We start from the raw sequence: 16,446 nt of genomic DNA on the forward strand, positions 1-16,446 counted from the left end.
CTCCTACTTTGTTCTTCTTCTTCAGTAGTGCTTTGCTTACCCGAGGTCTCTTTGCTTTCCATATAAAGTTAGTGATTGGTTTTTCCATATCCTTAAAAAATGTTGATGGGATCTGGATTGGGATTGCATTGAATGTATAGATTGTTTTGGGTAGAATTGACATTTTCACAATGTTCAATCTTCCTATGCACGAGCATGGTATGTTCTTCCCTTTATGTAGGTCTCTTATGGTTTCTTGAAGTAGTCTTTTATAGTTTTCTTTGTAAAGGTCTTTTGTGTCCCTGGAAGATTCATTCTCAAGTATTTTATTGTTTTTGGTAGCTATTGTAAATGGTATTGATTTCCTTATTTCTTTTTCAGCAATCTCTTTGCTGGTATAGAGGAATCCAACTGATTTTTGGATGTTGATCTTGTATCCTGCCACGATGCTAAATCTCTCAATTAGTTCCAGTAGATTTTTTACTGTGTCTCGGGTTTTCTAGGTATAGGATCATATCATCTGCAAATAGGGGTAGTTTGACTTCTTCCTTACCAATTTGGATGCCTTTGAACTTACTTTCTTGCCTTATGGCCCTGGCTAGGACTTCCAGTACAATGTTGAATAGAAGTGGTGATAGAGGGCATCCTTGTCTGGTTCCTGTTTGCAATAAGAATGGTTTCAGTCTTTCTCCATTGAGAATAATGTTGGTTGTTGGTTTTGCATAGATGCCCTTTATTATGTTGAGGAATGTCCCTTCTCTTCCTACTTTGCTGAGAGTTTTGATCAGGAATGGGTGTTGGATATAGTTAATAGCCTATTAACTTTATTAACTATTAACTTTCCAGTTTTGATGAATGTACCATGATTATATAAAATGTTGACATTAGGGGAAGCTGCATGAAAGGGATATAGGGACTATCTTTGCAACAGCTCTTCTGTAGATACAAAATTGTTTCAGATTAAAAACTGAGTGGTCTTGGCACGCTTGTCAAAAATCAGTTGAACCACAGATGTGGGTTTATTTATAAATTCTCAGTTTTATTCTATTGATTTATGTATCTGTCTTTATTATGCCAGTACCACACAGTCTTATTATCGTTGCTTTTTAATAGCTTTGAAATTGGGATATGTGAGTCCTCCAACTTTGTCTTTTTTTTTTTTTTTGTCCTTCAAGATTGTTTTGGCTATTCTTGGTCTCTTGCATTTTTGTATGAATTTTAGGATCAGCCTATCAGTTACCACAACAAAGGCAGTAGGGATTTTGATAAGGTTGCATTGAATCTGGGAGTATTACCATCTTAATATTAAATCTCAATGATCCATAATCATGGAATGTCTTTCCCCTTATTTAGGTCATCTTTAATTTCTCTAAATGTTTTTAATGTTAAGTGTACAAGTCTTACTTGTTTTGTTAAATTTATTCCTAGATATGTTATTCTTTTAGATGCTTTATAAGTGGAATTACTTTCTTAATTTCATTTTCAGATTGGTTATTGTTAGTGAATAGAAATATAATTGATTTTTGTCTGTTAATCTTACACCCTACAGCCTTCCTCATTTATTAGTGCTAATAATTTCTTAGGTCCTTCTTGTTGTTGTTGTTGTTTGCCATCGAGTCGACCCCGACTCATAGCGACCCCTCCTTGGGTTTCCGAGGCAGTATCACTACGGAAGTAGGATTGCCCAACCTTCCTTCCTAGGAGTGGCTGGTGGGTTTGAACCGCCAGCCGTCTGGTTAGCAAGCAAGTGCCTTAGCCACTATGCTACCAGAGCTCCTTACGATTTGCTATGTATAAGATCATGTCATCTGCAAATAGATACATATTTTACTTTCTCCTTTCCAATCTGTAATCTTTATTTCATTGACTTGCCTAGTTGCCCTGGCTAGAGCATCTGTACAGTGTTGATTAGAATGAGTGAGAATTGACATTCTTGTCTTGTTCCTGATCTTGAGGAGGATAGTATTCAATCTTTCATCATTGAGTATGATGTTAACTGTGAGGCTTTCACAGATACCCTTTATCAGCTTGAGAAAATTCCTTTCTATTCCTAGTTGTGTGTTTTGTTTTGTTTTTAATAATGAAAGGGTATTATATTTTGTCAAAAACTTTTTGTTTGCCTGAGATGATCATGTGGTTTTTGTCCTTTACTATATTAATTCTGTGTATTACATTGATTGACTTGCATATGTTTAAACAACTTTGGATTTCTGGGATAAATCCCACTTGAACATTGTGTATAATCCTTTTTATACGTTGCTGTATTCCGTTACTAGTATTTTGCTGAAGATTTTTGCATCTATATTCATAAGGGGTGTTGGTCTGTAGTTTTCTTATGTCTGATTTTGGTTTCAGGGTAATACAAGAATACTTTTTAAACTATTGCCCTGAGATAATCTTTAAACCTTAAACTGAAAATATCCCCTGAAGTCTTCTTAACCCAAGGTGATACATGTCTACCCTCTAGTGACTTATTCTCCTTTTCCCTCTCACCCCTGGTAACCTTCAAAGAACAATTCTTTCTATGTGTCTTTTTACAGTAGTGGTCTCTTACAATTTGACCTTTGGTGATTGACTAATTTCACTCAGCACAGTGTCCTGCAGGTTCATCCATGTTAGCAAGTGTTTCACAGATTCATTGTTATTCTTTAATGTTGCATAATACTGCATTGTGTCTGTCTACGTACCATAGTTTATCCATTCATCCATTGATATGTACTTACCCATTGATATCCATTCATGCAGTTAGATTCTTTCTATCTTTTTACTATTGTGAATAAAACTGAACAATAGTTTAGCTTAACTAGTAAAATAAATAAATACATCTTCCTTGAGCATTATACTTTTTTAAGTACTACCATATGGTATCATAACAACAGCTGCTTGAAAGACTAGATAGGAACTTTAAAGGGTACTGAGTTTATGTTAGTGAGGGAAGAACAACTCAGAAAAGGAGGGTGAGATTGGTTGCACACTTCAAAGAATGTAATCAGTGTCACTGAGTTGTATATGTAGAAACTGTTGAATTGCTGTATATTTTACTGTCTATATTCTCAACAACAACAAAATAAATAAAATTTAAAGACTAAAAATACTTTGAACTTTTTTCCCCACAGAAAATGATCCACAGTCTATTTCTTATAAACTGTTCCGGTGACATATTTCTCGAGAAGCACTGGAAGAGTGTGGTGAGCCAGTCTGTCTGCGATTATTTCTTTGAAGCTCAGGAGAAAGCTGCTGATGTTGAAAATGTGCCGCCTGTCATTTCAACACCTCACCACTACCTCATCAGTGTCTACCGGGAGAAGCTCTTCTTTGTGTCTGTCATACAGACTGAAGTGCCACCTCTGTTTGTAATTGAATTCCTACATCGAGTTGCTGATACTTTTCAGGTCTGTTATGCATCACACTTTTCAACTTAAATTATCCAAATTAGTTGGGTATAGGGAAAGTGGATTACCTTGACACATATTATATTCTTTAGTTACCCAGCTTTCTATGTATGGTCTCTCTCAGTCTTCTTTTTCAGTAAACATAAATTCATAAGCCCTCCTCTACAGGGTATACCGTGGTACACATAAGATTCTTAAGGCAGTATATTATTCACTATTTTAGGAGAGCAGAGCAATTTCCTGGTCATGGAAGCCATATGTGTGTGTGTGTGTGTGTGTGTGTAAATTAACGTCATCAGGAAACTAGTGTCTTCCACACACAGTTCTCTGCATGGTCCCAAGATGGTTTTTATTGGTCCATGAACTCTTCTAATATTTTATTTTCCCTTTTATCTTCCTAAATATACCAAATAATTTAAAATGTTTTGAGGCAGCTAATCAGGGCTAATGAAGTTTACAGGTTGTTACAATAATGTATGAATGTATGAAACATTATTGTTTCATATCTCAGTGTACTTTCTGGTACAGTATTTAATGGAAATTCAGTTCTTACTTTGTCTTAATTGAGAAATAATATATAGACCTCTAGAAGTTTTTTGCCCATTTTATATATTTTCAGCATCCTAAACAGTGTATTATATGAATCTAAGTTTATCCTTCAGAACAAAAAGTATTTAGTAAGCCTTGCTTTCTGCCTTTCCTTATGGAATATTATGTACATTTTCCTAGGACTACTTTGGTGAGTGTTCGGAGGCTGCAATTAAGGATAATGTGGTCATAGTATATGAGCTCTTGGAAGAAATGTTAGACAATGGGTTTCCACTGGCTACTGAGTCCAACATTTTGAAAGAATTGATTAAACCACCAACAATCCTACGTTCTGTTGTCAACTCTATTACAGGTAGGGTGAAAAGATTCTGTTAGGAAATAGGTAGTTAAAAATTTATGAATAGTTCATTGCTGCTTATTACATGACAGGTTATTCAGTTAATCCACTTTAGCTGGAATGAACGTTACTGCTAATGATTCAAAGGGGTATATACTTGTTTTCAAGTATCTAGGTCATTTTTAGAGAAAGATTTCTATGAAATATTACATGCCACTCCAATTATACTGTCTACCATTATAAACCCTTCTCCAGTGCATTGACCTAATAAAAAATGGGGCAAGAGAAGCCTGTAAGAAATATCATTCAGCAGCTCTTTATTCTCTGTGTAAAACTAAGTGTCAGGAGAACTTCAAAGAAAGATATGCTAGAGTTCTAGCCTCTTAAAACACTCTGGGAGGGGGACCAGAAAAAAAATTTTTAAGGTAAATAATAGTGCAAGATTTTAAAAAAGCAATTCCATGTTTCATGGGCAATGTAGCAACATTGGAAAGTACACAGAATATTACATTTAAAAAGCACAAAACCATAAAAAAATTATTCTTAATTATACATAGAGAAAAAAGCTGTAAAATGTTTACAGTGATTATCTCCAGCTATGGAAATATGTGTTATATTTATTTTTACTTTATGCTTGCTAATTTTCCAAATGAATATGTATGTTATAGTCAGAAGAAAAGCTCCTAAAGTAGATAAAGAAAATATACATTCATCAGACAATATATTATAAAATTAAAGGGAATGGTTCAGTGGATGAAGTAACCCCTCCTAAACTGGAGTAGATAGCCCTAGTGCAGGGCTCTGAGAATAATAGAATTTTGTAAGAAAGGGAGAAATGAGAGTATTATTCATAGATGGAATTGAATGAGAAACAGCACACACAAGATGGGTTGTACTCAGAGGATGTTGTATTAACCAGTTTAGCTGAAGCAGAGGCTATTTTTAGGTTGTCGTGAGAGATAAAATTAAAAAGGAAAGTTGTGAAAGTCTTTGACTGCTAGGCTAAATATTTAACTTTTATCATAAAAGCAGTGGGGAAATATTCAAGGTTTTGAGCAGGAAAATAACATGATTAAAGCAATGGTTTTTGAAGCTTATTCTGAAAGGCATGAACACAACTGTAAGCAGACTACAAAATTATACATATATATTTTGATTGCAATTAAATGTTAATAGTAGTTATGTTTTGGTGATAGGAAGTTAGATGATTTTTTTAAACCACTCTTCTGAACTTTCCATATTTTCTTTATTAAACTTGTATTACTTTTGAAGTATGAATTAATGAAAATATTAAATACGTCACAGATCAAGGATGTGTGTTTGGACAACCAGATTTACTTTCAGACTTATGTCTGAATTTACTAATTAATTAGCCAGATATTGAACATTAGCCATATTGCATGTAGGAATGTGTTGACCTTAAAATGGGAAAAAGCCACAGTATTTTCTTTATCCTGTTAGTCCACTCAGGCCTGCTTGGCAGCATCTCATGGAGAATTAAGCTGAATACCAAAGGTCCTAGTTATCACACTGTATTCTCAGTGGAGATACTTTATCACCAGAAAGTTTTGAAACAACCAGCCTCTTTCTTCATCAGTAGCAGCAGGATGAGATTTTTGTTTAGCTATTGGAATTAGGTTAAGTTACTGTTAACACACAGGAAGCAAAAGATAAGTAAATGAATTTAACCTGGTTTGGCAGGTAGACAGAAGACCACATGGCCTATTTCTGTCCTGTAGAAATTTGATCATGTTGGTATGGATATGTTGCCAACAGTCCTCTTGGAAACCATCCACAACTTCAATAAAGAAAACTCCAGATATTAACGAAGCTGCTAATGCATTCATTTTTTTCTGTCAGTGGCTTTCCTAATGACTGTTTTATGCATCAACTTTGTTTTCTCCTTTTCTGGTTTCTAGGCAGTAGTAATGTTGGGGATACACTCCCCACTGGGCAGTTGTCCAACATCCCATGGCGCCGGGCAGGAGTAAAGTACACAAACAATGAAGCCTATTTTGATGTTGTTGAAGAAATAGATGCAATTATAGATAAATCAGGTAATTGTGTATGTGATTTATTTGGGGAAAAAGAACTCAGTTAACATAAGCTGAATAGAAAATTGAAATCCCCTACCAGTATGGCTTATGGGGAAAGGCATTTGTTTTCTATGATTTAAGAATCCATTTATTTTGCCTGGTGGTTACATATCATTTTCATAACCACCAGTTGAAATTTGCCAAACATTTTCAAATGAGGTCTCAAGCTGCCTGACTTATTAAAAATACCTAGTCCAACCCTCATATTTTATACATATGGAAACTGAGGCTCAGAAAGGTTAAGTAACCTACTCAAGATCACACAGCTACTTCATGTATGATCAAGAGTTACTAGGAATTATAGCTGATATCTCTTCTTCAGTGCCCTTTTCGTAATAACATTCCATCTTACAGAATAATAGTTCATGATTCCTATTTATACTTTATACTCAGTATCTAGCAGTCATTACACTCTATGAAGGAGACAGGCTTGATATTCCTTAGATTTACCATATCTTAACTAGAGTTAGGTAAAAGCCGTGGCACTCAGTGAAGAAGCTGTCTAACTGGTGTAATGGATCCTCTGTCCACTGACCTGTTAATAGAGGTGCAAAGCTTTCAGTAAGTCTCACACCCAGAGGGTATCTCCATTACTCCAGATGAAGTGATAGCTCAAGTAAAGACCTAGATTCCATTGATACTATCATCCTTCTATTTCTTTCTTCAGGATCTACAGTCTTTGCAGAAATTCAGGGGGTCATTGATGCTTGTATTAAGCTGTCTGGAATGCCTGATCTTTCCCTTTCTTTCATGGTAAGTTTTATTCTCCAGTTATGTAACCTCTTGCATACCTACTATATATGAAGTAATAAATAAAATGATAAATACTAAGACAAGTTTGCATCTCAAATTACAAAGGATTATCTCAGAAATATTCCGATACAGCTGTCTAAGTCAATAGCTTCATGAGAATAACCTTTTTGGAAAGGCTATAAAAAGTTCTTTGCCCGAGTGTGCTAGAAGTAGCTTAAATTGGCTGATTTAATTCTACAAATCTGCAGTGCCGTTTTTAATGAATAACTGCTTGCTTTGCTGATATGAAAGGGCATTAGTCTTTTGCATCATTTGTAGATTTTTAGCATGACACACTGCTAAGAACAATCAAGAGAACTGAGTTTTGGTGCTACCCTGCCAGTAATCTGTCTTGACCTTAAGCTCTTTGAACTTCAGTTTTTCATGTCTGAAATGGAAATACAACTACTTGCCTTTTCTATCTCATAGAGTTATCAAAATTCAAATAAAAGAATACATACAAAATGGTTACAAACTAAAAGTGACATGGTCATAGTAACAGACACTTACATAATGGTGTATCTTTAGGGAACACAGTAACTTTTCATAATACCTGAATTGATTTGCCATATTCATTATACCCTATGAATATGACTATCTTGTGTTTCCTTGGCAGAACCCAAGACTTCTGGATGATGTCAGCTTCCACCCTTGCATCCGGTTCAAGCGTTGGGAATCTGAAAGAGTTTTGTCATTTATTCCTCCAGATGGAAATTTCCGACTCATATCATACCGTGTCAGCTCGCAAAAGTACGTTGATGCCTGCTGTCCTTTATCAGTGTGCTGAGTAGAAGTCACCTTTCCCTGTTGGATTCTTCTAATTGGGTACTTGAGTTCTTTCTTGCCCCTTTTAGCCATGGTTTGCCAGGAGACCAAGGGAAAACTGGTGAATGTCTGAACTAATCAGTGCCTCTTGAATCTTAAGAGTACTATAGGTGTAAATGGGATTGTATTACAATCCATAGCTGAGAGAAGCATTTGGGACTATGCTATAACCTAGGCAAAACCTTGAAGCTGTGCCATAATTATATCATATCTGTAGACTTTGTGGTTGCCAGTGGGAGACAGACCTATCTACAGCTCCCCAGGACATTCCCCAGCTAACCAGCTTCAAGTTTTCTTCTCTGCATTGAATTTTAAATGGATGATATAGTGCTTTGGTGCCTAGTTGGTTTGTCTTTTTGAAAACAGTCAGAATATACTTAGGTAACATCAGGACAGGACTAAACAAAGCAGAGGGATTATTTCATGATACTTACCATGTAAAACTGCTTTATTTACTTTATAGACTTTTAAATAATCTTTCTGTGAGATCTTAATTCATTTCTTAAAACTAGGGCTATTTGTCCCAATTGTTAAGCATCAGATTCTTATCTTGACTTGTATACTTGTTGCTTAGAAATCACACAGTTCCAAGCACAACGATACTACTCTACTGTACTCCGTTCCCCTTGGGCAGATGCTGAATTTGTAGTTCTGGAGGTGTAGGTCCCTATAGTTGGGATTAGAGACAGGGTAGGATGCTCTGGACTCGGGTTTTCAGACTACTTCTGGAGCTGTCCTCCACCATTAATTGTATGTGTGTGCTTTTATGTCTGTCTTTCTCTTGTTAGTCTAGTGGCAATTCCAGTATATGTGAAACATAGTATCAGCTTTAAGGAGAACAGTTCTTGTGGACGATTTGATATTACAATTGGACCAAAGCAGAATATGGGAAAAACAATTGAAGGAATCACAGTGACAGTTCACATGCCAAAAGTTGTGCTGAATATGAACCTGACACCAACACAAGGCAGCTATACATTTGATCCAGTCACCAAGGTACAGCTACTTCAGATCAAGAGTGAGCAAGTGTTTCTGCAATCTTTATTTTGTGATTGGGGGGTGGAAAGGACAGGGTAGTGTCATCTTTAAATTTAAAGTTCCTATCAAAATCTGGAGAGATCACTGTACCACTGACTGTGGAAGGAATCCTGCACCTGCTACTGAGTAGATGAACAGAAAAAGCTGTACCAGTGAGGCACATTCTGTCCTCCTTCAGAGTGCGCCTTTCCTTGTTGTTACGTGCTGTCGAGTCGGACCCGACTCATAGCAACCCCTCCTTGGGTTTCTGAGGCGGTGTCACTACGGAAGTAGATTGCCCAACCTTCCTTCCAAGGAGTGGCTGGTGGGTTTGAACCGCCAACCTTCTGGTTATCAGTCAAGTGCCTTAGGCACTACGCTACCAGAGCTCCCGCACCTTTCCTTAACCAGTGATAATCCAGAGACTCATTCCACTACTTAATGAGAAATAAGGTGCAAAAGCTCTTTTAAAATAGAAAAGCAATACGTGCATATAGGAAGCTATCACTATAATCCACTTGTTGTTCATTTTTCTTTGGAAATTGATCATTAAGACCTCTCTTTTCCTAATGTAAAAGCATAATACTCTTCCACAGGGTACATTGCTAGGAAAGCTGCTCCCTAACTCTATATAAACATGCCTCTACCAGAAAATTTTCAAAGAAGCTGTGAAAGTCATTTTCTTTTAGCTTCCTGTTTGAGTAAAAAAAAAAAAATGATTCTTTCCAACAGCAGAGCCATCGAGCTGCCTGATAAATGAAAGGGAATATTTCTGAATAAAATGATAGAAGGTCAAAGATCACGAGTCCTAAGGTTTTGAAGAACCTCCCCAGAGACCACAACCACACAGGCCTGAGAGTAAAGGGGAAGCTCCAAGTCCCTGGCAGTTTCACCCACCTTCAACCATAATAAGCTCACCTTCATCTCTTACTAAGCTTCCACACTTAGTATTGCATTTGAACAAAGGGTTCCTTACCTAAAGGTTTAAGAAAACACTGATTTAAGCCATTCTTCTAATTCTACAGGAAAACAATTTGAGGCCCAGGAGAAGCAGTAAAGATGATACAATGGAAAAAAATATTTGAAGTCAGATAGTCGTAGATTCATATCTGAACCTTGGTTCTAGTGTGACCCTGAACAAGTCATTTGATCTCCATGAGCCTTATTTCCTCATTTATAAAAAGAAGTAGAGGCTCAACAAAGGTTGATTCTTCACCCTCCTTCACCATTCAAGGTCACAGAGCTGATTCCTGGTAAAACTCATTGTAGATTCCTGATCTGTCTTTTCCAAAACACTGTGCTTCATTTTGTATGGAAATTTATGATATCATCACTTTGTCTTTATCAAGTGATTCAGATTGTTGTTTTTTTGTTTCTTTTTAAGGTACTAACATGGGACGTGGGGAAAATTACTCCACAAAAGCTCCCAAGTCTTAAAGGACTGGTGAATTTACAGTCTGGAGCACCCAAGCCAGAAGAGAATCCAAGCCTCAACATACAGTTCAAGATCCAGCAGCTTGCTATTTCAGGTAAAGTAATATCATCAGTTTGACTATGCTTAAGGGTAATTAAATTTAGCTGGGCTCAATTATTAAGAGCTTAGAAGGGTTACTAACATTTCCTTTTTAAAAAGAAAAACACTTCTAGTTTGCCTTTTACACTGTGTGGTGGTGCTCACCTCTCAGCTATTAATGATTTCACAGTTTCTCTCACTCCCACCTTCATTCAAGCACCAAAGAAGGATTCATTTATACTCAAAGAAAAGTAGAATTACCCTTAAAAAACATAAGCCTGCCCACTTGAGAGTCTGAACTAAAACCATCCACCAACAGTACCATAAGAAAAGAATGGTAGAAGGAACTTTGCTTCCAGATGGTGGAGGGACCCTGGTAAATATCAAAAGATTTACTAGATAATGCTCATTGCTAAACAAACAATTGTATTCATTGGTGTAACCAGGAAGATATTAATTTATTCCTTTCCTTACCTATTCTTTTTGATACAGGCTTAAAAGTAAACCGCCTGGACATGTATGGGGAGAAATATAAGCCATTTAAAGGAGTGAAATATGTCACGAAAGCTGGAAAGTTCCAAGTGAGGACATGAGAAGAGGCCAAAATTCTTCAAGATCAGTTTGTTTTCCAAGTGTCGTTACAGTATATTACTATTAGGTACCAAGTGGGTGGGAATACATATTCTAGTTAAAGCATCTGTGTCAAGCTACGCACCCTAAGAAAGTAGCTTAGTAATCAGTGTAGGGGTCTTAAGGAGCTTTAAGCTAAGGAAACTTTTGTGATGACTTAGCTTATTTTATATCTTTTCATTAAGGAAGATTTGGGAGGTGATTTTCTGTATAGGGGTTATTAGTTGGATGCTGCACATAGTTAACAGTAAAGGTAGAAGGCTATAGTGATAAGCTCTCTCTTAAAACAAATGACCTGGTCTCAGCCTAGCAGGAGCCATCCTAACATGTGATGTGATTTGTCAGGTGCAGTCAAATGTCGTATCTTCTGATCTTGCCCATCCCAAATCAGCATCTGTCCCAACAGAGGAAGATTCCCCCCTACCTGGCCCTAAGAAGTTTACAGGAAACTGCCTCTTCAAGTGTTTGCCTTATTCAGCTTTTCACTTGTGCCATTAAGCAAGCACTGTAGCAAAAGCCACTTCTACATGGCCCTGGCAGGGAGCACTGCTGCTCCATGCTCCCCTCTCACTGTACTTGGTATTGTATTTTTTATAAATAAGATTTTTTTGTAAAACTCAGATTTTTATTTACAAGGACCTTGCTGCAGTAAATACCATCACAATTTTGTGCCACTGGTTCAGTTGTTAGATAGCACAGTAAAAATCATGTGGATCAAAGGGGTGAATGCTTTATAAAGGTAATAAAAGGGAACACTACTTCTGCTTTTAGGAAGTTCTGCAAGCACAAGCATTTGAGCTCTTAAGCAAATTCAAGTAGTAAAAGAGAAACTGAAGCTGAAACCTTTGCCACCTTCATGTTTTATAAAGCTTATCTACCACCACTTAAATCATAGTTAGCCTAAATGCTTCATGCCCCTAGTTTAGCAAAAGGAAAGAAATGTGCCTGCCTCACTGTCCTCAGCCATTTTTTTTTTCTTTTTTCTCTTTTTGGTTGTTTTTCTTAAGAGCTTGAATTTGCCTGCATCCCTTGTCTTTAGGGCAAATTCGTTTTTTCACATTATGTGCTTGTCACACAGAGAATCTCAGTAGACTACAACTTAACTTCTTTTCTAAAACTACAGTTTTAATTGTTACTGGAGTTCTTGCTGTCTCTACTGTCCTGATAAAAGTACATAAAAGTATGTTATACTGAGGCAGAAACAAAACCCTCAGTAACACTGATGACACCATTTTATCATGTTCACTGGTCAGTCTAAGGTTGAAGTATCACTCAACCTCAGTGACTTGGAAGGCTAAATAATTGTTTTTTCTGCATGTTTCCCTCTTGTTCTTACTTATGCTATTAGGTTTCTTCCCCTTGTGGCTCCTTTCTTTTTATTCTCAGCTAAGCAAAGTCCTTCTTATACTCTCCCATTTCTACTGTCAAGGACTAGTGGTTGGTGCTGGTGCAGAGAATCCTGCACCTATACAACAGCATTCTTACCTTTACCTGCCTAGGGCACCCAACTTGTCTTTCATCTAATACAAAAGGCCAGTTTTTGCAACTTCTTAATTTCTAGGATGACCAGTCGCAGATTGTCAACTAAAATCAAGTTGTTGGCAAATATATATTCCCTTTGCCTAAGGTTGATGCCCTGGTTCAGTTGCTTCATTTTCATTGTCTTCCTTTTCAGAGTTCTTACCTCAAAAGAACAATCAGAACTTCTGCTTTTCTTTCTACAGAATCCCTAATCGCAACTATTCATCATCCCCAGACTGTTCAATTTTCCTCTTGTGCTATTTTCTCTTATATACAAGCAGAGTGTGTGCCAAGAGTCCCTTGTCGCTAGAAATTTGTCCCAAGTAGACTTTTTCCTTTTACAATTAAATTATTATATTTATTAATTTGATAGAATCTAGTAAATCCTTTCTCTAGCTCTAGCTATACTGTCAATAAAGAGATAAAAGCAACAAGGTTATTTTTATTTATTTAAGCTTGACTGTAGATTGAGCATGCTCAGATGGAAGGCTCAATGCTGGAGCAGGCTGAACATCGTCAGAGTTCATTCCTTATCATCACATAAGGTATGGGAATAGCTGCCAGCACTTCCACATGCTCCTGTCTTACCCTCAATATATTAACACCATGCATGCTTTTTCCAAGCATCACTCTCCTTTCTGGCCACAGATTTTGAGCAGTAAGTGATCAAAGCTACTCACTCACCCATCCACCACCACCACCTACCAATAATAAAGATCCCCATGTATACTTGGTAGTAATGGAATAATGGGATATTTTTTCAAGCACAGAATTTAAGCTAATCATAGAATAACCCTTCTAATTTTTTTTTTAATCGATGATGATGTTCTTTTTAAATTCTTAAGGGAGTATATCCCAAATGCAAGTGAAGTAGATCCTCATTTTTCACATGATTGCAATTTCCATCATTTTATTCAAAGGGAACTCATCTGATGGATTTATTCTTGAAGTATGGTGTTAAAGAATCCTTGGAAGATGCTGTTCTTATTGTCATTAGAGTCAAATGACTTAAGAAAAAACAACAAAACTTTAATGCATCAGGAAGGCAGCACCAATCAACAAATGGCACATGGCAAAATGAGGCTATGAATACTGTTTTCAGAGATTACTGAGCTAATTCAGGAGTTTTAGACATTTCCATTTACCTTAAGAATCTGCCTCTCTGGTCAGCAACTTTTCTAACTTAAAAGCCGCGATAAATTCACTTAGCAGCACTGAATAGTGCCCCTTAATGATGTTTGCTCCTTTCAGACCTAGAAAATCAAGTTAAAAAAAACAGTGATGCCCCAACTCTATCCCAAGAGCTCCTACTTTGTTTTAGACAGTGCTTCATCAAGCAAGAAGAGAAATATGTCCCAAAAAGCTACCTCTGCCTCATAGCTCTGGTAGCCTCCTGACAACTTCACTTTCCTACACTGGGCTTTGGAATATTGGACCTGTGGTACTACTCACATTTAACAGCTTCTGAGGGGACAGGGATGATCTCTGTCAACAGCTAGACTCTTCCAAGATGAAAACAGATTACTTCAACCATGGGAAAGGGGAGTGGGGGGGTGATCCTCATCATTCGGCTGCTTTCCTCCTGTCCCCTTTGTCACTTCCTCTCCTAGGGTGTAATGCCCAAAATTGTTTTTTATCACAGATCCTTGTTAAGTAAATACACTTTTGCTGGTTTCTGGTTCTTCTGATACATTTTGATGAAATAAAAATCTTTTTAGATTCTAGATCTTGAGGATTAGTTGCAATGACTACTTTTCAAGGAGAAACACAACCAAAAGGTTCTGGCTAAAACAACACCCATCTTTTAAAGCATTTTTTTTTTTTTATACAAATGCACTTTATTGTTTAAACAGAACAAAAGAGGCAGAAAATATTTGCATATAACAAATCCTAGCTTAAAAATGTAATATTTTAGGGGTGACATCTGTAATCATCATTCAAGGATTTAATTACTTTTTCCTTTGCTTCACTGTGTCTTGAGCATTGATATTGCAAAGCACATCTGGCATAAACCAGTGACTTAAAACTCTGGAAGAACTTGGAGAGCAAACATGATTTTTCTTATTTCCTCTAAGTCATCTTTAGTAAAGTAAAACAAAAGGTGATCTTTGGCATAGATTCATACTTTCAAGGCATTAATATTGCATTTATATCAGATAAGCAACTACACAAATATGCTGAGGACCTTGAAAATAACGTTCATCAGTTAAGGAAATAGAAATCTTAGTGTGCAGGACCAACTTAAGTTTTACACATTCAGTGTTGGGGTCTGTCATTGGGGGTGGGAGGAAATGACATTCAGGTAGGGGTTCTTACTCTTATATTCATCTGGTTCTGGCTTTGGGAAGTACATCCTTTCATGCTGGGGAATGCTTAAATAGCAGTGGTAAGTGCAAAAAAAATCACTTTGTTTAATAGGAAACTTACTATGATGATAATTAAACATTATACCCTTTACTCTCAAACAGTCACACTTGTGGATGGACTGCAAGGGGCTTTGTTGTTAGTTGAAGGGAGACAGGAATTCCAGAAGAGTATTTCCCATTGATTCATCATGTAAATCCCAGCAGTGCCAGAATTCTAGTCTGCAGCTACTATTCTCCCTAGGAACTGTCCTTCAGACTTCCCATTAAACACTCAAGGGGCAAGCACCAATTCTTAGGACTGAATTTGAGAAGAATAAAAAGGATCTTTTAAAATTACAGATGAAGAAACACCTATATATCTTTAAAAATCTTGTTTAGGAAGGGGATGGAGGAAGAATAATAAAAGCCAGGATAGGAAACATAATTTGGTTAAAAATTAAATGCAGCATTTCAGCTCAGAAGAACAATAAGAGCTTAGAATAAATGATAAGGCCTCAGCACAGACCTCTGCAGGCAGTGACAAAGCGTGGAGCGCCTGGGAGTAGCCCCCCTGGGAGGATGGCAGGACTATACCCCTGCTACTCTGCCCCTCCAGTGACAAAGAGCACCAGGACACACAGTATGTTCCTGCGATGGCCACTTTGGCAGGCCAAGGCAGGAAACGGGGCCAAGGTTTCCCTAGCACAGCCATTGCTCTGGGGCATGCTGAAGACAGAATCGTGTGATTCTGTGATTTACTCCTGACAGAATGAAATTTGGTTTTGCACTGTGGAAAACGAGAAAGATTAAATCAGGGAAGGGCAAAACATGAGTCTAAACCCCAGATATTGGGCCTCCCCAGAGGCCACCTTCCCCTGCAGCAGCAAGGCTCACTTCTGAAAAGGACCCAGGTAGCACAGCCCAGGCAAGGCAGGCAGGGTCAGCAGCAACATGGAAAGCTCAAAACAATCTTTGGAGGCACAGTGATTTCCTTCTTAAGTGACTTGCTTGGGCCCTGGGTCTTAGAAGCCTGGATGGGAGAATGGAGCCAGGGAATAGGAAGTAGAGAAGGCTTCTTTGAAGGAACTGTCCTTTGGAGGACAGGGACAGAGAATGATGCCTGGCTAGTGTTCACTCTTGGATTCTGAGCTTATGATAATAAGTCCATGGGCTAGGGGCTAGAGACTCGGTCTGCCTAGTGGGACAGAGTGTGCACAAATATAACTGTGTTTGAGAATACAGGTTTTATACGGAGACAGTTTCAAAATGTGTCCTCCATGACAAAAGAGTAAATAATGTTTTCTAATGTGAAGAGGCCCCTTTCCTTTCTGATGTGACAGGCCAGGATGTGGCTTTCAACCCCCCAGTAATGCTGGGAGGCTCCTGGGACTCAAATAATTTTCCTTCTGTTTAGTAGAGGTTTCTGTGCCAGCCATGTTTGGCCCAGGCC

At 37.5% G+C, this 16,446-nt stretch overlaps 1 protein-coding gene across 1 annotated transcript; it reads left to right on the plus strand.

Annotated features, from left to right (window-relative positions):
* Positions 1 to 2,314: 2,314 nt before the first annotated feature.
* On the plus strand, positions 2,315 to 11,093 carry AP3M1 (adaptor related protein complex 3 subunit mu 1). The gene is made up of 9 exons (XM_042780921.1): positions 2,315 to 2,371; positions 3,075 to 3,371; positions 4,101 to 4,272; positions 6,177 to 6,314; positions 7,021 to 7,106; positions 7,762 to 7,895; positions 8,759 to 8,966; positions 10,372 to 10,516; positions 10,993 to 11,093. The coding sequence occupies exons 1-9, from the start codon at positions 2,315 to 2,317 to the stop codon at positions 11,091 to 11,093; spliced, it is 1,338 nt and encodes a 445-aa protein (XP_042636855.1).
* Positions 11,094 to 16,446: the final 5,353 nt, after the last annotated feature.

This window comes from Orycteropus afer, unplaced genomic scaffold (genome assembly GCF_000298275.1).
Source record: "Orycteropus afer afer isolate SDZICR_OR568_19922 unplaced genomic scaffold, OryAfe1.0 scaffold00070, whole genome shotgun sequence".
NCBI classification, from domain to species: domain Eukaryota; kingdom Metazoa; phylum Chordata; class Mammalia; order Tubulidentata; family Orycteropodidae; genus Orycteropus; species Orycteropus afer.